This window comes from Solanum lycopersicum, chromosome 10, assembly GCF_036512215.1.
Source record: "Solanum lycopersicum chromosome 10, SLM_r2.1".
Classification (NCBI taxonomy): domain Eukaryota; kingdom Viridiplantae; phylum Streptophyta; class Magnoliopsida; order Solanales; family Solanaceae; genus Solanum; species Solanum lycopersicum.
Window position 1 is genome coordinate 58,538,649 of NC_090809.1, and position 27,143 is coordinate 58,565,791.

The 27,143-nt window shown below is 36.2% G+C and overlaps 1 protein-coding gene across 1 annotated transcript; it reads left to right on the forward strand.

Annotated features, from left to right (window-relative positions):
• The first annotated feature begins 2,910 nt into the window (after nucleotides 1-2,910).
• LOC101246876 (ammonium transporter 2) lies at nucleotides 2,911-6,762 on the forward strand. Its single transcript, XM_004249020.5, has 4 exons — nucleotides 2,911-4,413; nucleotides 4,795-5,080; nucleotides 5,196-5,299; nucleotides 6,152-6,762. Exons 1-4 carry the CDS (start codon nucleotides 3,766-3,768, stop codon nucleotides 6,563-6,565), a joined length of 1,452 nt encoding a protein of 483 aa, XP_004249068.1. The 5' UTR covers nucleotides 2,911-3,765; the 3' UTR covers nucleotides 6,566-6,762.
• Nucleotides 6,763-27,143: the final 20,381 nt, after the last annotated feature.

A 27,143-nucleotide genomic window follows, 5' to 3' on the forward strand; every position in this document is an offset into this window, starting at 1 on the left:
ATGGGTTTGACCCGGAGGAAGTTCAAATTTTCGAACTCGAAAATAGGCCGAAACCGACCTCAGATTAAAGCCCTAGCGTTTTCTATATAAACCCCCACCCTAGACTGAATGGGGGGCGGTCCGGGGGGGTTGGGAAATTTCTCAAAAAGATTTGGCTTCCCTTTACTTTGGTTGGACGATTGAGCAAAGATTTTTGGTTAGCCAATTCTTGGTGGAAAATTTTCAAAAGAAAGATTCTGCTCCCTCTTCCGTCTACTGTTAGCGATTTTGAGGAACCTTATACAAATACGTGTGAAATTTGGAGGAAGAAACTTCCGAACGATCGCGGGTCTCGACTCTGTTCGCGCAGCTCGTGTTTCGTCTGAGACGGTGAAGCTCGCTGCTCCTTCTTGTTCTCGCTCGTCGTCCCAGTTCTACTGCCCCTAAACAGGTACTGTTCATCTCTTCCTGAACACTCCTCGTTCGTGTTGTTTCGACGTAATGATTTCTTGCTGTGAATGGAGTTTCTCTCGAGTTAATAATTGAAATCGCTATGTATGATGTCGCAGATCAGTATGCTGGTCTTCTTTTATTTCCTTTTCTTTTGTCATGCTTGTTAAGTGTTCGAGTGTTGAGGGTGTATGGTTTATTCGCGGTGAATATAGAAGATTGATTTATTGGTTTCGTGTAAATTCGAGTCAAATTGCATGTCATAGATTGTTTCGTCGACCGGTTTGCGCCTCTCTCTGTTTCTCCTGTTTCGTCATGGTGCCTCTACAATCAATTTGGTCGTATTGATCTTATTTTTGTTTTGAGGACCCATAGCTCGATAATGTGGTGTTTGTTCATCACCTTGCTGGTCGTCTTGTTTCGTCTTGGGTTCAAATCTGTTAAACATGTGGGTGTTGAGGATATCTTCAGTCTTTTGACTCTCTTGTCTTCTGTTAGTCCTTGACTTCGGTTTGTCAACTTAAGATCTCTTGTTGCTTTTCTATACATGCGGAGCTTTGCCCATTTTTACTCACTTGTCTTTCGGTTTTGTATGGGAAATTTGTTCGAGTCCTATGGATTTCGCCCTTGCATCTTCGTGGGCCATGGAAGATCTACTCACTTCCTTCATCGAGTCGATCAATCTGCGATATTGACGAACAGGTCCCGAAGTTCGAAGAAATCCAAAAGAGGATTAGAAGACTTCTTTATTTCTTTTTGTTATATTTTGTATTTTATTTTGTAACGGGCATAAGCCCTTGTTGTTTTATTTTCTTGAAATTTATTTTGTATGTTTAGATTAGGACAGGTACAAGAAATGGGTTAAAAAACCCAAAAACAGGTGGGTCGAAAACTCGGTCAAGGCGGACAGAACCCGAGTCTGGACTCAAAATCTCTCTCTCTCTCTCTCTTTATTAATTGGTTACGTGCTTGAATATCGTTTAGTTTTAGAGTTGGAAGAACTCCAAACCCCCATTGAACGCCTTTTGCTTTATCAAAACTCGAAACTAAAATTGGAACTTTAAAGATGTCCGAATTTGAAAGTCGCTTAGACTTAAGTTTAAAAGGTTTAACTTTTAATAGAATCTCAAAACGATGAATATTTCAACTCGCAAGTTTGTTTAAAACTCTAATATGTTCAAATTCTATTCCTAAGTTCGTTTGTGTTAAAGGGCTTTAACCTTAAAAAATAAAATTGACAAGATAAATATTGCAAAAACTTGTAAATTTGTTTAAACTCAAAATTCAATAAATTTCGCAAATCTTCAAAGGTTAAAAAATAATCAAATAAGTTAGTCGTTGGAAAACCGTATTTAACGGAGTGTCTTAGGTGCCTTAAACACCTTCCTAAGATGCTAATAGGAATCCCGAACCCTTAAAATGTTTCAAAACAATTTTTCTGTTTAAGTTGTTTAGAAACGAAGTTTTCTTGATTTTTCTTAAAAATTAAGTGGCGACTCCTAAAAGTCTAAAAACAAACTCTTTTCGAAAATCACCCCCTTTTTTCGATAAAACATAATCAATTACACACGAACATTGTATAAAAAATTATATATAATATCTCAAATATATACAATATAATCAATTTTATATATACAAATAGGGTTATTAACGTCTGAATGTTTTATATGATATATCTAATTTTCTTTTTTTGGGAAAATATTTAATTTTGAACATTTAATTTAAATCATGGAATTGTGTAAATGTTTGTTACCTACTTAGCGTTGTTGTTACCTTTTAATGAAAAAATAAAATATTGTATAACTTAAAAAAAGAAGTATTTTATACAAATTAAAAACTACATAGCAAATTAAACTTTATCTATAAAATATAATTATGTAAACAATACTCATAGTATGTTATTTCATTAATTACGTTTGTCATATACATTTTCCTGGTATCAAACACACCAACCTTTCTAGTCTTATTTCATTTCTCCTTTTTATTTTCTTTCCTCTCTTTCTAAGGACTACGTTTTAGGTTATTTAATTCATATAATCCTACATTTTAATTTTCTAAAATTAGTCAAGCATAAGATGTCGTGCTTAGATACACTTCTAATCTGATTATGTCAGCTAAAACTTTAATAGTAATTTAGCTAAGATATAAAAATAAAAGAGGACTAGCTAACTAGTACGGACTAAACTAAAATGCATATAAAAACAAACTCATATTTTCCCTATCTAACCTAATGCTAATTAAATAGTGTTATTTATAAATATTTCAATGATTATGTAAGTTGAAACTTCAAAGCAAGAATTATTATATTTCAAAGTTCAAAGTTGTATAAAAGTCTCCTTAAGTCACCATCAATTCCTTGGTTGTTGGCATAAGATGACTAGTTGGAACATTTTATATATATTTTTTATTTTTCTAAGTAAGACGAGTCAATAGTATGTAAAAATTGACTTGTTAAAATTGAAGCTTCCTCATTACATTCATTCACATGCCTCTTTTCACAAGTCACATAGACTCCCTTTACCTTTGCTTTCTCATTGATTTCTAGTTACTCACCTACCATTTCTATGTATTCCTTTCATGAATTTAAGTTAATTTGATTGGATACCAGAGCTAGAGGAATGGAAGAGGTTCATTCAAACTTTCTTTTATCGGAAAATTATCAAAGATTTTTTTTTTTTAGTATATGTTTATGATATATAATAAATTTCTTGGTGAAAATTATGTCTTAGCCATTAGATATTGAAAAGAAGTTACTAGACCGACTTATTAGTTATGACATATTATCGCAGGTCAACTTTATAAGAAGTATAACCATTCATGAATAAAATTAAAACTCTATTTCAATTTGTACGAAGCTTCACAACTACTTCATGACGCTTTCACACCAATTTCTCAAGTATAGTCTCTTATAACACTTCTCTGTATTCTAATCATCAATTGGTGTATTGTAATAGTCATATATATAATAATTTGACATTAATTGATATTAATGTACTCTAATTTACATTTATATAAAATTGAACAGATAAACACACACGTTGTACATGTCATAATATGCGTCCTACGTGAGATAATACAAATCAAATCAGTTCAAGTGTATCTCATGTAAATTGTCAAATAAGAAGTTTGTATTTATTTGTTTAATTTTATACAAATTTAAACGTCTACTTAAAAAACATAAATATCATCAGAATTTATTTTCAAATGAGGAAATAAGAAATAGTCAACTACAAGCTCCATTTAAGCAAAACAGAGCATATATCATACTATTTAAAACAAAAGAAAAACATAATCTCATCAAATAAAATTTCAAGAAGCTCTGAAAAATAACTAGCCATGTCCGTACCACCAGGAGCATATCAAGAAGATTTACCAGCAGTTCCACCATGGCTAAACAAAGGCGACAACGCCTGGCAAATGACTGCAGCGACCCTCGTTGGTCTGCAGAGTATGCCAGGCCTTGTCATCCTTTACGCCAGCATTGTAAAGAAAAAATGGGCAGTTAACTCTGCTTTTATGGCTCTTTACGCTTTCGCAGCTGTACTCATATGTTGGGTATTAGTAGGCTATCGTATCGCCTTTGGCGATAAGCTTTTGCCCTTTTGGGCAAAAGGGGCCCCTGCTTTAGGCCAAAAATACTTAACAGGACGAGCAAGAATGCCAGAGACAACGCATTATTATAGCGATGGAACGACAATAGAATCTCCTATGCATGAACCTTTTTATCCTATGGCTGCACATGTCTATTTTCATTTCACTTTTGCTGCTATTACCATGATTTTGTTGGCTGGTTCTGTTCTTGCTCGTATGAATATCAAAGCTTGGATGGCTTTTGTTCCTCTTTGGCTCATCTTTTGTTATACTGTTGGAGCTTTTAGCCTTTGGGGAGGTGGATTTCTTTATCATTGGGGTGTGATTGATTATTCTGGTGGCTATGTTATTCATCTTTCTGCTGGAATTTCTGGATTCACCGCTGCTTATTGGGTATTACAACCAACTAATTCTCCCCTTTTTGTTCATTCATTCGACTCTGTTTTACTCTGTTATGTTAAGTTCGTTCCAAAATTTAAATCTATGTTGCTCTGACTCTTCAAATATGTATGTGTTGGATCCGAGCAACATAGGCTTGAAGTCAAATTGGTTTATTTTGAGTGAGTATGATTTAGATGTTGATTCAGGATTTAAAATTGACGTGTTCAACCTATGTAGAAATTAGGTGATGTTGTTTTCAACTTCTAGTGATCTAGTCTAGCCTTTTAGATCACATAACACAATACATGATTCAAACATGAAAGTAGTGGATTCTGTTCAACTCGATATTTTCTCGTATAAACTAATTGAGTTGATTGGATATGTTGATGGCAGGTTGGGCCAAGACTGAAGAGTGATAGAGAAAGGTTTCCACCAAACAATGTGTTATTGATGCTTGCAGGAGCAGGGCTACTTTGGATGGGTTGGTCAGGTTTCAATGGAGGAGCACCTAATGCTGCAAATGTAGCTGCTCCTTTGGCTGTTTTAAACACTAATATTTCAGCAGCTACAAGTCTTCTTGTTTGGACAACCCTAGATGTTTTTTACTTTGGCAAGCCATCCGTTATTGGAGCGATTCAAGGAATGATGACCGGCCTAGCTTGTGTAACTCCTGGAGCAGGTAGTTTAACTTCTATATACTGACAGTTAGAAAACAGTTACACTATGATAGGACCTAGCGAAGTCGTGCCATCGAATGTAAAATGAGTAATAACAAAATTAAAGAATTGATGTAGGAGTGGTGCAAGCTTGGGCAGCCATAGTAATGGGAATTCTTGCTGGAAGCATTCCATGGTATTCCATGATGATACTCCACAAAAAGTCCACTTTTCTACAGCAGGTACGATAACTGTACTTACTTTCATAATATTCCATCTTGTTATTTGTAAAGAATATATTTCTCATATAGAGCAGTAACGGACTCAGAATTGTCATTATAGATTATTTGGTAATTGTTTACATATGGTTGTTGAAATTGAATATAGTGTTCAAAATAAGTTGCTATAACTATCTAACTTTTCCCCCCTTCCCTGTCCCTACAACTCTTACCATGTCATACTCAAATGAAGGAGAAAAGTAGGTAAGCACTAAAAAGTTTCAACAACTTGCCCTTTTTTTTGTTGTTGTTAGGTACACAAGCAAAATGTACAGTTTAATGTTGACTCCCACATCGGTGACTTATAGCACGTTTGATCAACCTTTTAAAATCTGTTTTTTTTTTAAAAAATATTTTTATCATAAGTGTTTTTCAAAAAAGTATTTGTGGAGATTAAAATTTCTATTTGACTTGTCAATGTTAGAGAAATAATAGGATTTATCTCTTATACACTACTACGGGGTAAAAAAATATTTACATGATCAGTATATGTAAATTCTTGTAGCAGGTTAACTGCCTTATTTTTTTAGTTGTTAATTCAAATTTTTATGGATGGTTATAGTACTATAAGTCCAATATGAAGTTACACATCATGTGACCTCAAACTTTGTAACTGCAAAAAGTTTTAGTACATTCTAAGGAACAAACTGTTAGGTGAACCGAGGTTGTTAATTGTTTTTATGTGTCTCAAACCGATTGATCCAAACCCGAACTTAAAAACTCAATTCAATCTAAAAATTGATTTTTTATATACAATCTGAACGGCCCCAACGCCCATCCCTATTTGTGACTAACTTACTTGTTGTATAATAACAGGTGGATGATACACTTGCTGTGTTTCACACACATGCTGTGGCAGGACTTCTAGGGGGTTTATTAACTGGTCTTCTGGCAGAACCATCTCTCTGTAATATTGTTCTTCCAGTCACCAACACAAAGGGTGCATTTTATGGTGGAGTTGGCGGAATTCTTTTCGTTAAGCAAATAGTTGCAGCTCTCTTCATCATTGGTTGGAACATAGTTGCAACGACGTTGATACTGCTTGCAATAAGGTTGTTCATCCCACTAAGGATGTCGGATGAGCAACTAAAGATTGGAGATGACGCGGTTCATGGTGAAGAAGCCTATGCCCTTTGGGGTGATGGAGAAAAATATGATCCCGAAAGACATGGTTGGCAAGGCCCAACTTCTCCACCACAAACAACTACAGTATTGACATTTGATTTATAACATGTTATAACCTCATACTTCTATTGTTTAAAACTTTACAGTATTAGATTTGTACATTTTATACGGTTCATATAGAAGTTCAAGGAATTTTTTAAGAACGTGTCGAGTTTGTGAGGTGAGTGCAAGATATCATGTATATATACTTACAATTCCCTATGTTTGTGCACTATATTCTTGAACGGAGGGTCTTCCATGAACTGATTCAGTACATTATGTTAATTATTCGTATTCCCTTAGCCTAGTGTACGCCATTCCTTTTTGTCTCCCAAATACTCAATCATCACATCTAGAATGACCTAACCCAAAATTTGATAACAAGATAGGCTAATCTATTGTGGAAACCTAAAAATCTGCAGTATCAACGTGATATCGCATACCTGAATAGTTGTAAAATAACAGAAATACCCTGTGCTTTCAATCCAGGTTGCTTTGGCACTTAATTTATCGAAAAGAAAACAAGTATTTCTTTCTAAACAGTTGCCTTAGAAAACCAAAATAAAATACATATTCAAAAACCAATTTATCACACGCTTATACAACAATATGTAAAACATTGAACTTAAAAGCTTATATGTGATATATCAACAATATTACTAGCCTTTTGTTCTACAACAAACCTCCAGAAATGAGCATTTTCCAAGGAACCTGGAACTTTTCCTTCTAATATTTTACTGCTGAGGTTAAAGTTTTCAAATTACAATTCAGTGGAAATATGTCAGGAATAATGCCACTGAGTTTGTTATTTGACATATCAAGAATTTGAAGCTTGTCTAGACTGTACATGGAAGAGGGTATTGATCCTGTAAATTCATTATTGGCAATCGAAAAGTAGGTAAGAGAAGTAGGTAGTACGGGTATATCGCCCTTGATTCTATTGGAACTCAAATCAATGACAATAGAAGTAGTAGACAAATTGTGAGGTTTTTCTAGAGACTAAAAGATTGTGAGAAAGATTCAGACTCTACTAGTATTTTGTTGATTTGAATGGTGTATATTGTGCAAGTCAACCTAAAGTGTAGTGTTAGTGCCTTAGTTATCTGGAAAGGTATGGTGTTATCAAAATGCATATGGAAGGGCAAACCTGGTAGAAGAACCCACACTGGTGCAATAAGGATTTTTTTTAAAAAATTCCGGTTTAGAATCAGGAGTCCACTTTTGTAGCCACATTTGAAGCCCCTTCATCTCGGTGATCCTTTTGAACCATACTAAGTTAAAAGCATCTTCATTTGCACGTATACACCGATTTTGGCTGACCCCTGATTGGGAATAATTCTTAAAAAGATAATCTTTTGCCTTGAATATTATTGATAGTTTATGAATAGTAAATCTTGCAATTACTGATTCTCTGGGGTGTCTAGGGGCACTCGATGATTGATTTGTCGTGGTGACAATTGTAGTATAAGTTGGTTTCCTTCCCTAGATGAAGTCACACCTGGCTGGAGTGTTATCTGAGGGAGGCTCCATAGGGTGGAGCTTGTGGTTTACTCTCTAATAAATGACTGTTATAGAGTAATCTACTGAAATGAATAGAGATCACTAATATAGTAATCTTAAGAATTTGCAGAAATAAAGTCACTCTATTTCGATAGTAGAGAACATAGTTGGTGATTTCAACTTTCAAGTACTGTAGTCGTGGCTCTGGATTTCTGCTCTTCATCATGCCTTCCCAGCTCGAGCAGTAATGTGGTAGCCGTGCTCCCCTGAAATTGTTGTAAGCAATATCTACAATTTGAAGCTTTGGCCATGTTTAATTAGCTATACGACACTGGAGATCTCCATAAAACTTGTTTGACCTCAGGACCAGGACGTGCAAACTGGGTAATGTTTTCAACATACACGGGAATATATCTCTAATCTTGTTGTTTCCGATGTTCAAAACCTCTAGAAATGCACATCTTTGCAGGGATCTTGGAACTTTTCCTTCTAAGTTATTGTTGCTGAGGTCTAAAGTTTTCAAACTGCAGTTTGACAAAAATGTATCAAGAATAATGCCACTTAGTCTGTTTCTTCCTAGATTCAGCACTGACAGATAGTCAAACATTTGAAACAGACATGGAGGTAGTTTGCTGTTTATGGAATTGTTCGACACATCAAGAAATTGAAGCTGATATAGATTGCATATAGAAGAGGGTATTGATCCTGTAAATTTATTATAAGCAATTGAAAGGTAGATAAGAGTAGTTGGTACAATGGGTATATTGCCCTTGATCCTGTTATTATGCAAGTCAATGAAACTCCATAATTCTGAAGATGTATCGTAAGGTTCTTCCTGAGCCTCGAGGAAATTGCAAAAAGGATTCAGATAACTTAAACTAATACTCCAAATCCAGTTGGGTACTTGTCCTGAAATATTGTTGTATGAAAGGTCTAATGCAATCATGAGTAACTGGTTTTTGAGATCCGGGAGCTTTTGCAACTGGCATGATGCCAAGTTAAGTTCACTCATTTGGGGAAAGGGAAATGAGGTTGAATTACTATCCTGTACATCAATTCTCAAATTGTTGTAAGAAAGGTCAAGGATTTTTAGCCTAGGAAGTCCCTTTATCGCTTCGATATTAATGGTCCCACTGAAGGAGTTGGAAGAAAGTGAGAGTTGTGAAAGCCTATTGATTTTAAATATAGACCGGGGATCGATCCATTTAGATAGTTATTGCTCAAGTAAAGTTTATACAAAAAAGAGGACATGTTAGCAAATTCAATGGACTTCTCCACTGAAGTGGTTATTCTCAAGTTCAAGCACCTGCAATGATGGAACGGAAAACACAACTATCGGAAGGGTCCCACCGATAGAATCGTCTTGCAAGTATAGACACTCAACCCTGAAAGACCTCCAAAATGAGTAGAAGAAAGTGGACCTGTTAGATTGTTATGAGAAAGGTCAATCTACTTGAGCTTATTTGCCTTATGAAATAGTGGGACTGAGCAAGTAAAGCAATTGGATGAAAAGTCTAAATAAACTAAATCTCTTAGATTTTCCATTTTTGATGAGATAGGTCCAAAGAAATTGCATGAACTTAAGTCAATCTCGGTTAAGGTTGTGAGATTAGCAAGTGAATCCAGAAGTAAACCTGTGAAATTTGTGCTGCCAAGACCTAACTCCCTTAGTGAACCATTCTGTGAAAAGTCAGGTAAAGTGCCAGTGAGTTTTTCATTCCCATATAAATCAAGCTCCTGTAGAGTTGGTACCTGAAAGATCTTATTCGGAAATTCACCTCTCAAGTTGCAGTTACTGAGACTGAGGGTTTGTCAGTTTTGTAAAATTTGCTAGAAGTTCAGGAACTATACTGGACAAGTTGTTGCCATCAAGACGAATGACTGAAAGGAAATGAAGATTTAAGAGGACGGGATCAAAAGGACTTGAAATGCCACAATCTTTCATGCTTAGCACTCTTAACTGAGGCAGAGATGAAGATAAGGTTGAGCACCACTCAATCCTTTTCAATGATATGTACACTTCATCAAGATAAAGTTCTCTAAGATTCGCCAGGTTTTCAACCAGTGTCTGCAGATCTCCTCTCTCAAGCTTTAACGCGACATTAGAAAGGTCAAGAAACATTAACTTCGTCAATCTTGACAATTCCATTGGAATCTGCCCACCAAAACCAGCATATGACAAATTTAGGTATGTTAAGATACTGAAGATCGAATAGACTGGTTGGATTCTCAAGTCCGCTGAAAATTGCTTCGTTGTCCAGTTCCAAAACAAGTGCATGACCTTTCTGATCACAACTTAAAAAACCACGGGACCAAAAGCTCCACTATAATCACCAAGAGTTACAATATTGTTCTCTAAAATTGGCCACAAAACAAGTGCCAAACAACGAGCAACAACAAAATAAGATTGCACCAAATCTAGAGAATTAAAGGAGCAAAATCACCAATTTCGCAGCTACTGTTCACGACAGCAAAACTGATAAGATTGCACCAAATCTTGCCCCCGTCCTTTCTGTTTGTAGCGGGTCCGATTCAAGGCATTCAACAAACATCAACTAAGCTCTCACTACTCTGAAAATCATCCTTGTCAGCTTTGTCAAAATCTTCAATTGTTTGGTCTTCAAAGAACACAACATCACGGCTTCTAACAAGTTTCTTCTCAACAGGGTCATAGAAACGATAGTCAAATTCATCTTGACCATAACCAATGAAGATACACTGCCTAGTTTTAACATCCAACTTTGACCTTTCATCCTTAGGAACATGTACAAAGGCTTTACACCCAAAAACTCTAAGATGATCATAAGAAGCATTCTTACCAGTCCAAACTCTGTCAGGGACATCACCATCTAAAGCAACAGCAGGAGATAAATTGATAACATAAGCAGCAGTATTAAGTGCTTCTGCCCAAAAAGAATCTGACAGCTTAGCATCTGAAAGCATACATCTAACCCTCTCAACTAGAGTTCTGTTCATCCTCTCTGCTAAACCATTTAATTGAGGAGTCTTTGGAGGAGTTTTCTGATGCCTAATACCCTGCTCTCTGCAATATCTATCAAAAGGACCAATATACTCACCACCATTATATGAGAGGATGCATTTCAATGTCTTCCCTGTTTGTCTTTCCACCAAGGCCTGAAAACTCTTGAACACATCAAGTACTTGATCCTTGGACTTCAAAGGAAATACCCAGAGTTTGCGAGAATGATCATCAATAAAAGTCACAAAGTAAAGTGCACCACCATGAGATCTTACCTTAAAAGGACCACACAAATCAGAATGTACCAACTCCAGCAGATCAAGCTTTCTTGAAGACGGATGACTCTGAAAAGAAACTCTTTTCTGTTTACCGGCTAAGCAATGAACACATTTCTTCAACTTTGCTTGTTTCACTCCAGAAAGCAAATTTTTCTTAGCCAAACTATCAATCCCCTTCTCGCTCATATGACTCAGCCTTATATGCCATAACTCTGATGAAGTATCATTCTCCACCAAATTTACTGAGTCTCTGGAGATGGAGCCACAACCATCAAACCTCTAGTAAGCTTCCACTGGCCAACACCAAGTGTATTAACATAACCCTCATCATCAAGATATCCCACAGAAATCAAATTCAAGCGAACATCTGGAGCATGCTTGACATTATTGAGAACTAGTTTGGAACCATTGTTACTTTCCAAACAAACTGTCCCAATACCAATAACTTCAACTTCATGATTATTGCTCATTTTCAACGTTCCAAAATTACCTGGAGTATAAGAAGAAAATAATTCCTTCTTTGGCGTGAGATGAGAAGTAGCACCAGAATCCACAAACCAGCTAGACTCATCACGAACAAGATTAATGACATTTGCATCACAAGAAACAAGAAGATTATCATTAGCAACAACAGCAACACGATTTTCATTATCGCCTTCTCTCTTTTGTTGTCTCATATCTCTCTTGTGCTTGTAACAATATTTCATGATATGCCCATTCTTGTGGCAATAGTCACATGTAATATTCTTGTATTTAGACTTTGACTTGCTTCTACTTTTACCTCTATCATTCTGACCTCTGGACTTGTTTCTCCTCCTATCTTCAGTAACCAAAACATCGGAGTGTGAAGCTGAAGAAGATGAGGCTTGAGATCTTCTTCTCATTTCTTCATTCAAGACACCACTCTTAGTATATTCCATGGTTACAACACCACTGGGAGCAGAATTAGTCAAAGAAACACGAAGAGTTTCCCAAGAGTCTGGCAGAGTATTAAGAAGCCAAAGTCCCTGTATCTCATCATCAAAATTTACACCCATTCCGTACAGCTGGTCAAGAACACCCTGAAAATCATTAATATGATCAGAAATAGGAGTGCCCTCTTTATACCTGATATTCATTAATTGTTTCAATAGGAACAACTTCTTGTTGCCAGTCTTCGAAGCATAAAGTGTCTCGAGCTTGTCGCACAAACTTTTGGCATGTGTCTCATGCACAATATGATTTCTAACATTATCTTCAACCCATTGTCTAATATAGCCACAAACCTGCAGATGCTCAAATTCCCATTCTTCATCATTCAAAGACTGAGGCTTATTAGAAGCAAACACAGGTAAATGCATCTTCTTGACAAATAGAAGATCTTTCATCTTGCCTTTCCAAATATGATAGTTACTACCAGTTAAACACACCATTTTACTCATATTTGCCTCCATCATTCAAAACGACAATCAACAATAACCAATGCTCTGATACCACTTTGTTAGGAAAGACAAGGCACTAACAAAGAATGCCTGACAAGATAACAACGGAAGAATACTCAAGTCTATACTTTCCCTTCTCGATTTGAACTAAGAGAAGACAAACAACCACAAGCAATATGATAGTAAGGCAGCAAGTAATTCAACCAAACAAATATAACAAGACAATAATAAACCAATCACACAAGACACCAAGATTTACGTGGAAAACCCTTCGATGTGAAGAGTAAAAAATCACGGGACCAAAAGCTCCACTATAATCACCAAGAGTTACAATATCGTTCTCTAAAATTGGCCACAAAACAAGTGTCAAACAACGAGCAACAACAAAATAAGATTGCACCAAATCTAGAGAATTAAAGGAGCAAAATCACCAATTTCGCAGCTACTGTTCACGACAGCAAAACTGAAGCTGCAGGCCACCAAATCCAACTCTGTCAGTTCCTAATCAAAGATTGAGATGAAGATAATATGCTGTCCAAAAATCAGCTCAATCGGACAAAAGACGAAGCGGGAATAGCAATTTGAAGTTGGCTGTTAGGGCTGAATTTTTGACTGCGAAAATCTCTCTTTCTCTCTTTTTGGCTGCTGAAAAAACACTCTTGTATGTCTGAAAATAAGACCCTAAATAGGTTTATATTTGCCTCATAAGAATGAGCCTATGGGCAAAAATGGGTTGGTCCAAATTGGACTTTTATTTATCCACATAGGAAGGGAAAAAAGGTCCATAACCCAACAAGACCATTCTTGAGTTTAAGCAACAACGCCTTTTGACCGCCCAAACAATGACCATACACTGGAGAATTAATCAGAAACACCACCAGCACGGTGATGAAAGAAAGCTGTAGCAAGAGTGATAATTTCATTGTGAGGCAATGTTACAAAAAATGCAGTAATGATATTGAATGATGTGTAACATGTATACAAATAATATTGGCCGGCACACGCATAGAAATATTAAGCAATATCCACTAAAGTTACTGTGTTGCTCCAATTTTGAGTTTTGAAAAAGTAAAGACTGCATCACCATTTTGTCGAATGAGGTCCTACTTCAGATGTTTTAAAATACAAACAAAGTTGATGTTTCTGTCTTTTAATTTATGCATAAGATGGTGAGAAAGGCTACTCTTTTATCTCTTATCTAGTCTTCAGTCTCTAAATTTTCTGTTGACTTGTGTTGTGCATATGCAAGTCAACCTAAAATGTTAATCACATAAGGCTAAATTTGAAAACTTCCAAGAATTTACCTCGTCTGAATACAACATTCAGAAGTTTTTCCAATCTTATTTTATGCTCATATTTAACCAACACGTTCGTAAACCTGCATACGTGATCTGTAGATGATACAAAATAAAGTTTCTGCTGAACCTAATAATTGTGTATATATTCTGTGTCGTGGGCATCCATTAATACGCACAAGTCAAACAATCCAATTGGCATATCCATCAGTCTTTATCTAGCGAGGAACCGTCAAATTCATCATTTACCAATCTTCGATAGTCTAATCAACATTGAAATGGATGTCCTGGCTAACATTAGGTAAAATCATTCATACATAACACAAAAAGATAAACTAAAAAAGCTACTCATAAAAGTACCAAGTTAAATTAAACATTATTTTTGTATGCAGAAGCGCAGCTCTAGACGTAGCTTGTGATTTAGAACCAAAACTAACAGAGACAACTTAGACAAGAAAACTCAAGTACAAGTAATCATGTGTAATCTAGTATACTAAGCATTAACCATGTTTGCTACTCCTCTATTCGGCTTGATACAAAACCAACCCCTAAAACTTGTCAAGATACTTCATTTAGACGCTCGAATTATGCCCTGTTTCAATTGAATATCTCAGCTCCTACTAATCACTTTAAGAGGGAGTGTGAAGAATACTATCTTTGATATTTGTTATACTTAAAGAAATGTGTAGATATTGTAGAGCCTTGCCAGATCATCATAAAAATCATTTCCTATATTCAAATTCAAACACCATATATTCACCAAGTTCATGTAAAGGAAATGTAAGTGAACAAAGTATAATGAACTCCTTCAAACAGAATGTAAAAGATCAAACATCAAAGCTATACTATAGCCTTATTTTTCTTGGCCTCCTTTGGTTTTTATTCTTTCTCCTCCTTTTGTGCCGACCCAAAATTCTTAAAAGAAGTCCATCAACGAGCTCATTGTATCTTTGGCTATGCAAAAGAAGCCAGGTTACGATGCCAAAAGCCATAGAAGATCCCAAGGAAAAACTTATATATTTCCCATCAATTTCATGTTCAGAATGGTTGTTAGGTTGTGATGATCCATTCACTTTGGTTTCACTGCACGTTTTCTTTAAAGGTACACCGCACAACCCAATGTTCCCTTCAAAGGAATCTGCTGAGAATGTCTGAAATTGGTTGCCACTTGGAATCCTACCAGATAGTTGATTAAAAGATAGGTTCAAGAAAGCAAGAAATGTGAGACTCACGAGCTCGTCTGGAATTCTCCCGCTTAAATGGTTACCTGAGAAATCTAAGGATTCAAACTGAGTCAACTTTCCAAGAGCCTTTGGTATTCTTCCAGTCAAAGCATTATGTGAGAAGTTAAGATGGATAAGTGATTTGAGATCTCCCAATGTCTCAGGTATCTCCCCTTGAAAGTTGTTGCAAGAGAAATCAATGGATGTTAAAACTACAAGAATTTTCACATATTCCACTGTTAGACCTTTGATAGTTAAAGTCACCTTGTCTTGATACAGACTATCAACATGCAAATAATGCTCCCCTGGGTCTAGATTTCTGCTTTGCATCATGCCTTTCAAGTTCGAGAAGTATTGTGGTAGCAGTGCACCGCTGAAATTATTGTAAGCAAGATCCACAATTTGAATACTTGACCAGGTTTGATTAGCAACAGAACACTGGAGATCCCCGTAGAACTTGTTCAACCTCATAACTAGTACATGCAAATTGGAAAAATAATGAAACATGCATGGGAATGTATCTTCAATCTTGTTGTTTCCAATGTTCAAAACCTCCAAAGGTTGACATGTAAGCAGGGATCTTGGAACTGTTCCTTCTAAGATATTGCTGCTGAGGTCTAAAGTTCTCAAACTACAATTTAGTGGAAATGTGTCCGGAATAGTGCCACTTAGTTTGTTTCTCCCAAGATTCAGTACTACGAAACGGTCAGCCTTTTGGAATAGACATGAAGGTATTTTGTTGTTAAATGAGTTGTTTGACATATCAAGAAATTTAAGCTGATATAGATTGCATATGAAAGAGGGTATTGATCCCGTAAATTCATTATTGGCAAGTGATAAGAAAGTAATACTACCTCCCCATCTACTAAGGTGATACGTAGCAGCAATGTCAGGTGGTAGAAAGGGTGGTTTACCCTTGATCCTATTGCAACTCAAATCAATGGAAAGAGGAGTGGTAGACATGTGAGATTGTTCTAGAGACTCCAGGAGGTTGTGAGAAAGATTCAAAATTCCAACTTTCCAAACCCAATTTGGTATTCCCCCTCTAATTTTGTTGTCCGAAAGGTCTAATTCAAATAAGAATGATTGGTTTTTGAGATCAGGAAACTTCTGCAACTGGCATGAAGCCAACCTCAGGTGGTGCATCTTAGCTGGAAAGGGAAATGAGGTTGAATTACTTACAATTCTCAAGTTGTTGTAAGAAAGGTCGAGGGTGGTTGGCCTAGGAAGTCCGCTAATCGCTTCAAGATTAATGGTCCCACTGAAAGAGTTGGAAGAAAGCACTAGTTCAGAAAGACTTTTGAGTTGAAAGATAGACCGCGGAATAGATCCATTCAGATGATTATTATGCAAATCAAGTGTATCAAGAACAGAAGAGGATGCATTTGAAAATTCATGGATTTCTCCACTTAAACGACTGTTCTGAATACTGAGAAACTGCAAGGACGGGAGGGAAAGGAGAACTGCAATTTGAGTTTGAGTGGAAGAAAATGGACCATTGTTATCAGAAAGGTTAATGTAAACGAGCTTCTTTGCCTTATGAAAGAATGGGATCGAGCCAGTAAAACTGTTAAATGACAAGTCTAGGTAAACCAGATCTGTGAGACTTCCCATTTTTGATGGAATATCTCCACTGAAATTGCAACTTCCTATGTCAAGCCGGGTCAAATTCCGAAGGTTAGCAATTGAATCCGGTAGGGGACTGGTGAATCCCGTGTTACGAAGCACTACTTCCCTTAATGCACTCTTTTGTGGAAAGTCAGGTAAAGTGCCAGTAAGGTTTTCATTGTATGATAAATCAAGCTCCTGAAGAGTTTGTACCTGAAAGATTTTACTAGGAAATGGACCAAACAATTTGCAGCTCCGGAGACTCAATTTTGTAAAATTTGCTATAAATTCAGGAACTCTACTAGTGATTACTTCATGGTCCAGCTCCAGAACAAGCACATGACCTTCTTGATCACAACTTACACCTGGCCACAGGCAACAGTCGGTGTTTACATCCCATTTAACCAGTTTGGTTGATCTAGAAGAATTGAACGTAAGGCTTTTCTGGAGTTTAAGCAACAACGCCTTTTCATTGCCCAAACATTGGCCACACACCACTAGCACAGTAATGTAAGAAAGTTGTAGCAGGAGTGATATTTTCATAATGAGGCAATATTATGAAGTGAAGTATTGAAAATGATGATGAATTCTATATATATATAGACAAAATAATCTAGGCCGGCACTCGCGAAGACAAGAATTTTTTTTTGGAGAAGTCAAGCCAGCTTCATTGTTTTGTCTAATGAGGTCCTACATCACATGTTTTAAAATCTAAACACCAGTTGATGTTTCTGTCTTTTCTTTTGCAGATGAAACGACTAGACTAATTCCAACTTGGTATAATTTCGCTTTGTAGTTTTGTGTTGACTTGAGTTGTCCATATGCAAGTCAGCCTAATATCACTAACCTAAGGTATAAATTTACACAACTTAAGCTTGTAATTGACAATGCAATGTCACTTTCAATTTTTATAAGAGCTTAAGTTGATGCCTTGCAATGCTTTGTTGTTTCTCAAATACAATAAGATGGAAACTTTGACATTTTGATTTTAGGACGCGCCTAGATATATAAGTAGAGTATGATTATTAAGTGACTCTAAGCTAGGTGCAGGGTTACAACCAAAAGAACAAATATTTAAATGTGCTTAATCCCGCCAACACTTCCTTAGACCTATATGTTTATCGTTTACCAGTTCATCAGGACTCAGTCAAAAGAACAAAAGGAAAAATGAATGTAAACAATAAGGACTCTAGCAGTATTTGTTATGCGGAATTCGAGATAGTACGAGAAAATATAAATGCGAAAAACAAGACAACAGATTTACGTGGTTCACCAATAAATTGGCTACGTCCACGGGAAGAGGGGGATTAGTTTTATTATGGAGAGGCAAAAACAGAATTACAGAATAGGGTTTGCCATAGCGTCTATATATATATAGTGCTAAACTACGCCCTAACAGGCTTGAGCCCAAAATACAGAATTGACAGATAATTAAGGGCCCAATTCAAGGCATTCAACAAATCTCCACCTTGACTTGAATTCTCAAAACAGATTCTTCAGGCCTCCCCCTCTTCCTCGGAATTGCCCCGCAGGGCAATTAACAGCTTCTGATGTTGAGCAAGTCCAAACAGTGTTGAAACTTGCTCTGTGGAACCGGCTTTGTGAACATATCAGCAGGATTATCAGCAGTTCCTACTTACTTCACCTTGATTCTCTCGTCACTTCTCAGAAAATGATACCTCACGTCAATATGCTTGGTTCTCTCATGATGGACTTGATCCTTGGCTAGACAAATTGCGTTCAAACTGTCACAATACACCGTAGCCTGATCATGATGCAGACCAAGATCACTAACCAGCCCTTTCAGCCAAATCCCTTCTTTTGCAGCCTCTGTCAAGGCCATGTACTCCGCTTCCGTAGTAGACAAATTTACTGTAGGTTGCAAAGTTGCCTTCCAACTGGATCTTCCAAGAATAAACACATAGCCAGTCATCGATCTTCTTGTGTCAACATCTCCAGCATAGTCAGAATCAGAATAGGCAGTAACCAAGCACTGAGTATCACCTCCATAAATGAGACCAACGTCAGATGTACCTCTAAGGTACCGGAAAATTCTCTTCACAGCCTGCCAATGTTCTTTCCCTGGTTGTCCCATGAATCTGCTCACTACACTGACTGCATGTGCTAAATCTGGTCTTGTACAGACCATAGCATACATCAAACTTCCTACAGCACTGGCATAAGGGACTCGTGACATATACTCCTTCTCTTCTTCTGACTGTGGAGCGAACATGGCCGTGAGATGGATATTGGCAGCACTGGGGGTATCAATAGGCTTAGATGAAGACATGCCAAACCTCGCCAAGACCTTCTGAATGTAGCTTCTCTGTGACAAGAAAAGTTTCCTTCTCTCTCTGTCTCTAATGATCTCCATCCCTAGAATCTTCCGAGCGGCTCCCAGATCCTTCATCTCAAACTCAGCACTAAGTAAACCCTTCAGCTTTTGAATGTCATACTTCTTCTTTGCAGCTATCAGCATATCATCTACATAAAGCACCAGATAGATAAATGAATCATCCTTGAGCCTATTGTAGTAGACACAACAATCATATGAGCTCCGAGTATAGCCCAACTTCACCATATAGCTGTCAAACCTTTTGTACCACTGCCTTGGAGACTGCTTAAGTCCATATAAGGACTTCTTCAACTTGCAGACGTGATTTTTCTTCCCTGGAACTTGGAAACCATCCGGCTGAGTCATGTATATCTCTTCCTCCAACTCTCCATGTAGAAACGCTGTCTTCACATCAAGTTGTTCAAGCTCCAGATTCTGATGTGTAACTATCGCTAGTAACACTCGGATGGAAGTATGTCTGACCACTGGTGAGAATATCTCATTGTAGTCCACTCCCTCTCTTTGGTTGAAACCTCTGACAACAACCCTGGCTTTATACTTGACTCCTTCTGCTGGTGATATCCCTTCCTTCTTCTTGAAAACCCATCTGCAAGTAATAATCTTTCTCCCCGAAGGCTGTATGACCAAATCCCATGTCTGATTCTTGTGTAGGGACTCCATCTCATCTCCCATAGCAGCAAACCATTTTTCAGAATCAGGACTTAAAATGGCTTCTTTGTAAGTAGACGGCTCAGATGTATCTACCTCTTCAGCAACCTGCAGTGCATAACCCACCAAGTCCTCAAAACCATACCTCGTAGGTGGCCGAACTCCAACCCTCCTTGGCCGATCTTGAGCTACACTCCGATGGATATCTGATGGCATAGATTCTGGAATATCAGTTTCTGTCTGTGGCTCTTGATCCTCCTCTTCAGGTTCTTTCAAATCGCTCTCGTTCTGAATGACTTGAAACTCCACCTGTTTATCAAGACTCCCATTTTTTGACGTAGTTGTAGGCTTCACAATGGTTCTAAGCATAGAACTTTCATCAAAGACAAGTAATGTAAGAAAGTTGTAGCAGGAGTGATATTTTCATAATGAGGCAATATTATGAAGTGAAGTATTGAAAATGATGATGAATTCTATATATATATAGACAAAATAATCTAGGTCAGCACTCGCGAAGACAAGAGTTTTTTTTTGGAGAAGTCAAGCCAGCTTCATTGTTTTGTCTAATGAGGTCCTACTTCACATGTTTTAAAATCTAAACACCAGTTGATGTTTCTGTCTTTTCTTTTACACATGAAACGACTAGACTAATTCCAATTTGGTATAATTTCGCTTTGTAGTTTTGTGTGTTGGGTTTTATTTGCCCTGATTTCTTACCATAAATAGGTTTTCCTTTAAGAAAAAGGTTTTGGATTGACTAATCCTTTTCTTGTAGGAAAAGGTTTAGAACTCTATAAATAGAGGAATTTTCCTTCTAACTTAATCAGCATTCAAATGTAGTTTTAAGGGCTTTGAGAGTTTTGGTTAGAGGGAGAATTTGTGAACCTCTCATGTATTCCGAGTGAATTGGTTGAGGTTGTTTCCTTCTGTATTTTGTACTCTCATGTTTATAGTGGATTGCTCATCTCCTTTATGGACGTAGGTCGATTGACCGAACCACGTTAAATCTTTGTGTCTTTTGGTATATTTCTCGTTGTCTTCTTACTCGTGGTCTTTCGAGGTTTGCTTTGCTAGCTTCCGCGTTTACACCTGCTTATTTTCGATCCTAACATTGTGTTGACTTGAGTTGTCCATATGCAAGTCAACCTAATATCACTAACCTAAGGTATAAATTTACACAACTTAAGCTTGTAATTGACAATGTCACTTTCAATTTTTATAAGAGCTTAAGTTGATGCCTTGCAATGCTATGTTGTTTCTCAAATACAATAAGATGGAAACTTTGACATTTTGATTTTAGGACGCGCCTAGATATATAAGTAGAGTATGATTATTAAGTGACTCTAAGCTAGGTGCAGGGTTACAACCAAAAGAACAAATATTTAAATGTGCTTATCCCGCCAACACTTCCTTAGACCTATAGTTTATCGTTTACCAGTTCATCAGGACTCAGTCAAAAGAACAAAACGAAAAATGAATGTAAACAATAAGGACTCTAGCAGTACTGTTTGTATAAAAGTGAAAGAGCCAAATAGTTTAAAAATGATATCTTTGACTTTTGCAAAAGCAGCCAGATTATGAGGCCAAAGCCCACAGAAGATCCCAAAGCAAAACTTCAATGAAACATTCACACCATCAAGGTAAAGTTCTCTAAGATTCGCTAGGCTTCCAACAAGTGTCCCCAAATCGGGGATCTCTAGATTTAATAGAGAGTAAGGAACACCTACAATGTCATTATTATAAGTAGAGATATCATTACAATATGGGTTACAGCGAAACCAATTTAGTCATTTGTAAAGTCGAAGTCAATGAAGGTACTTGTTTGAAGAATAAATTACAAATTGGGCAAAATCGAATACAAACCAAAATCTCAATTTTCTTAGGGTTTCAACCTAACTTTTGAAAAATAAACAGATTTGGATTGGATTTGAATTCTTTTGAAGAATTTTTAGTATCTTAGTTGGTTGATTAGCTGAACTCTAATCTCGTGAAAGTTTAATTCCTCACTCAATAACCCTCGCCGCATTTCATATCCAATATGAATTGCCCAAACACCTACCAGATAAAGGTGGGAAACTTTTCTGAGTTGTAATAAATAAATTGGTAATCGCGCTTGAAAAACTGTCAGCACGCGTTTGAATATGTTTTCCTTGAGTTGATCATTTTTTAAGTGAACCAATTAGAATTTTTAAGGGTTTTTTAATTTAGTAAATGGGTTAAAAAATATTTAATGTTTTCTATAGATGATAATGTTTTCTTGAAAAAAAAGATTCCTTTTAACTTCTTGTGTTTATTACTTCATTCATTCACAATTATTTGTCACGATAAGATTATACACAATTCTTAAGAAAATTTAATATAAAATGTAATTTGATTAATATTAAATCTTACTATCAATCATTATTAAAATGATTTGTACTTTTTGAAAATCGTAAAAGTATTTTTTTCTGTTTTTCACATTAAAGTAGCCTTGTAACTTTAAAATAACTATTTTTTGAAATCAGTAGTTATGTAATTATTAAGGATAAAATTTAAAAAAATAAATGACTAATTATTTTTTAATTATTTAAAATAATAATTAATTTTAAATAACTATTTTTAATATACTTGACAAACAATAATGGATGGAAGGTATATAGCTCAAAAAATGTTCAAAAATTAAAGTATTTGTAGGGATGTGAGTGATAGAGATGGAGGCTATCGAGGTGATGGTGAGAAGTGTTGGAGGGTGTCATGTCTAGAATTTATTTTTCTTATTTTCACTAGGAAAATCATTTTTCAAGACCTTATTTTCCTTGAAAAAATGTACACGCTAATGTCGAAACTTTGATAATTTCTTAAAGGGGAAGGAGGATTATTCTTGAACCAAAAACAAAGGTTAAATGTATTTTCAAACCTAAATCATTCGACATATACAAAGTCTCATTGGTTACAAACATGTCCAAAAATTATAAATTTGCTCGTGGATATGTATCTTTGCTTTACTTGAAGATTATGCAAATTCAAAACAATCGAAAGTAAGGTCGAATATAATATGTAGAGAATAATAGAAAAAAAAGTATAATTGGAGAGACCTTCTGCTAGACCAACATCGTTAACTAAGATCAGAAGATTCAACTAAAAAAGAGGAAGTTAAAAGGAAAACTTGTTTATGGAAGAAACTCTTTGATTTGAATTGTTCTTAGTTGTTTGGATTGTTCTTGGGTTACTTGGATTGTTTACAAATGACTATGGCAATTCCTATTTATACTAGAGTAGAGATGCTTCTAGAAATTATTCTAGATAGATTTACAAGAAAAGTCTAGATAACCTTATTTTCTAACTATCTAACAAGAATCTAGATTTTTCTATAATCATCATATCATATCATATCATATCATATATTACTAAAAGCATGAACAAAAATGTTGAAAGTTGAATTACGGTTTTACCCTTTCTATAAATTTAATTGTTATAAAATATTTAAATATTTGATTGTATAAATTTAATTAAATGTTAATGACTTCTAGACTTCTTAAGATTAATTTCTAATTAAATATCTAATCTATTAATATTTATCATCTATAATCTGTATGTATATAATAATTATAATTTTTTTTAAATTTTTTTACCTAAATTTCTTTTCTTTTCCTCTTGTTATAACTTTTTCCTTAGCCCCTATCATAAATAATATAATTGATGTGGATAAAGTATTATCTTTTATGATAAATAACGAAATTTAATAATTTAAAGGGTGCAAAATCTACAAAATGGAGACGCACATTGATAATGTCCTCTTGATTATTATTAAAGAATGACTCTAGCTTCACAAATTTAAATTCATTAATACTTATTTGCATGATAAGAACTTTAGTTGTTCTTTTTACATGGTTTGCTAACTTTAATTTTTTTTTCATATTCTTCATTTATTTATTATTATTTCCTAATTACTTATTTAACTTTTATACTCTTAATATTCATAACTTTCATCTTTTCATATTCATAACCTCCAAATATTTAAACTAAAACTTTAAGATATCTTTTGATATTGCTTCTATTCTATTTATATAAATTCAACTTCTTTATCTCATGAAACCCATATCAAAAGTATTATTTTTATTCTATAGTAAAAACAGATGATGAAAACTCTAGAATTTTGATAGGATATGAAAGGAGTCGATAAAAACTCAGAGAGTTATGTACTAATTTTTACTTATTTTTTCATCCATATATACATCAATCTTATAAGAATAATGTCTATATTGTATTTTTTCTTAAATATTCTGTTTCTTTTTGTCTTTCTTTCATTCTGTTAGACTTCTTAATTTAGTTTTCTGTGAATGTTTTATTGCCGTAAGTCTTTGAATTTTGTAATTGTTATATTTTATTATTCATTACAATTTACATATATATTTCCATGAGATTTTAGTTATTCTAAGTATCTATAAAAATTCACATGAAATACACGTGCGAAGCACGTCCTCAGAAACTAGTATTATTATAAGTGGGAAGCTCCAAAGTGAAAAGTTGAATTACTATTTTATCCCTACACTAAATGAAAAGGCTATAAAATATTTAATTAAATTCATCTAATATAATTAATTAAACATTTTTATCTTTAAATAAAGAAAATACTTCTTTAATAATTTGTGTAAAAAAATGTAAATATATGTTTAAATAAATGCTAAGTATCATATTGACTACCATACAATAAATGTTTTTGTTGAATGCCTTGAATTGGGCCCTTAATTATCTGTCAATTATGTATTTTGGGCCCAAGCCTGTTAGGGCGTAGTTTAGCACTATATATAGACGCTATGACAAACCCTATTCTGTAATTCTGTTCTTGCCTCTCCATAATAAAACTGCTCCCCCTCTTCCAGTGGACGTAGCCAATTTATTGGTGAACCACGTAAATCTGTTGTCTTGTTTTTCGCATTTATATTTTCTCGTATTATATCAAATTTCGCATAACAAATGGGTATCAGAGCCTCTCGGTTAATCGGTGTTCTTGGAGAATTCGAGATGTCTACTTTGAACGTGAAAATCGACAAATTCACAGGGAGGAACAATTTCAGTTTATGGCAGATCAAGATGCGGGCTTTGTTGAAACAGCAAGGCTTCTGGGCGCCGTTGTCGAAAGACAAGAACGCCGTCGTTACTCCTGAGATGGCGATTCTGGAGGAAAAGGCGCACTCGACGATCATGTTGTGTCTCGTGGATGACGTCATCACGGAGGTCTCGGATGAAGAGACTGCTGCTGGTCTGTGGTTGAAGCTGGAGAGTTTGTACATGACAAAATCTCTAACCAACAAGCTGCTTCTGAAACAACGTCTATTCGGTTTACGAATGGCTGAAGGTACACAACTCAGGGAACATTTAGAGCAATTGAATACTTTGTTATTAGAATTGCGTAATATCGATGTGAAGATCGAGGATGAAGATGCTGCCCTGATTCTGTTAGTATCTCTCCCAATGTCGTTTGAGAATTTTTTTCAATCGTTCATTGTTGGGAAAAATACTGTGTCGCTGGAAGAAGTCAGATCGGCCCTTCATAGCAGGGAATTACGGCATAAGGCTAACGACACAAGTACGGACATACAACCTTCTGGTCTGTTCACTAGTAGCGGAAAGGGAAGGAAAAACGGCCGAAAGAAAAATAAGTCGATGTCGAAGGGTGCAAAGCCGGATGATGTTTGTAATTACTGCAAGGAGAAGGGACATTGGAAATTTGATTGTCCGAAGAAGAAGAAGCAATCGGAAAAACAATCAGTTTCTGCTGTTGTTGCTGAAGAAGACACCAATTCTGAAGAAGACATTTCCCTAGTTGCGGATGAGCACACTCATCATTCAGATGTGTGGGTTCTCGATTCTGGGGCATCCTATCACATCCGTCCTAGGAGAGAGTGGTTCACGACTTATGAGCAGGTAGACGGAGGCAGCATCTCGATGGCCAACAGTTCTGTCTGCAAGGTGGTTGGGACAGGCTCGATCAAGATAAGGACACATGACGGTAGCTTCTGCACATTGAACGAGGTCAGGCACGTTCCATTGATGACGAAAAATCTGATATCTCTCAGTCTTTTGGACAGCAAGGGATTCAGCTGGTCGGGAAAAGATGGAGTCTTACGGGTCTGGAAGGGTTCAAATATGATTCTGAAAGGTGTCATGCGTGGTACTTTGTATTTTCTACAAGGTTCCACGGTTACAGGTTCAGCCCATGTTGCATCGTCAGAAGTTCACTAGGAGGATATGACTAAGTTATGGCACATGAGACTTGGTCATATGGGTGAAAGAGGGATGCAAATTCTGTCAAAGGAGGATCTTCTTGATGGTCATAAGGTTAAGAGCCTAGAGTTTTGTGAACACTGTGTCTTTGGAAAACTACATCACAACAAGTTTCCAAAGGCCATTCACAGAACAAAAGGCACACTTGATTATATCCATTCTGATTGCTGGGGTCCATGCCGTGTTGAGTCTTTGGGAGGCTGCAGATTTTTTGTGTCCATTATTGATGACTACTCAAGTATGACTTGGGTGTACATGATGAAGCATAAAAGTGAAGCTTTCCAGAAGTTCAAGGAGTGGAAAATTTTGATGGAAAATCAAACAGGGAAGAAGATCAAGAGGTTGCGAACTGATAATGGGCTGGAATTCTGCTGGTCTGAATTTGATCAATTCTGTAAGCGTGAAGGGATTGCCCGACATCGTACAGTCAGAAATACACCACAGCAGAACGGTGTAGCTGAGCTGATGAATCAAACACTTCTGGAGAGAGCAAGGTGCATGCTCTCTAATGCTGGGCTAGATAGAAGATTCTGGGCAGAAGCGGTTAGTACAGCTTGCTACTTGGTTAACCGCGGACCACATACAGGCATATAGTGCAAGACACCTATAGAGATGTGGTCAGGAAAAGTTGCTGATTATTCAAATCTGAAAGCTTTTGGTTGTACGTCTTACTATCACGTCAGTGAAGGTAAGTTAGAACCAAGAGCTAAAAAAGGAGTATTTGTGGGCTACGGAGATGGAGTGAAAGGTTTCAGAATCTGGTCTCCAGCAGAAAAGAGGGTTATTATGAGCAGGAACGTTGTCTTTGATGAAAGTTCTCTGCTTAGAACCATTGTGAAGCCTACAACTACGTCAGAAACTGGGAGTCTTGATAAACAGGTGGAGTTTCAAGTCATTCAAAACGAGAGCGATTTGAAAGAACCTGAAGAGGAGGATCAAGAGCCACAGACAGAAACTGATATTCCAGAATCTATGCCATCAGATATCTATCAGAGTATAACTCAAGATCGGCCAAGGAGGGTTGGAGTTCGGCCACCTACGAGGTATGGTTTTGAGGACATGGTGGGT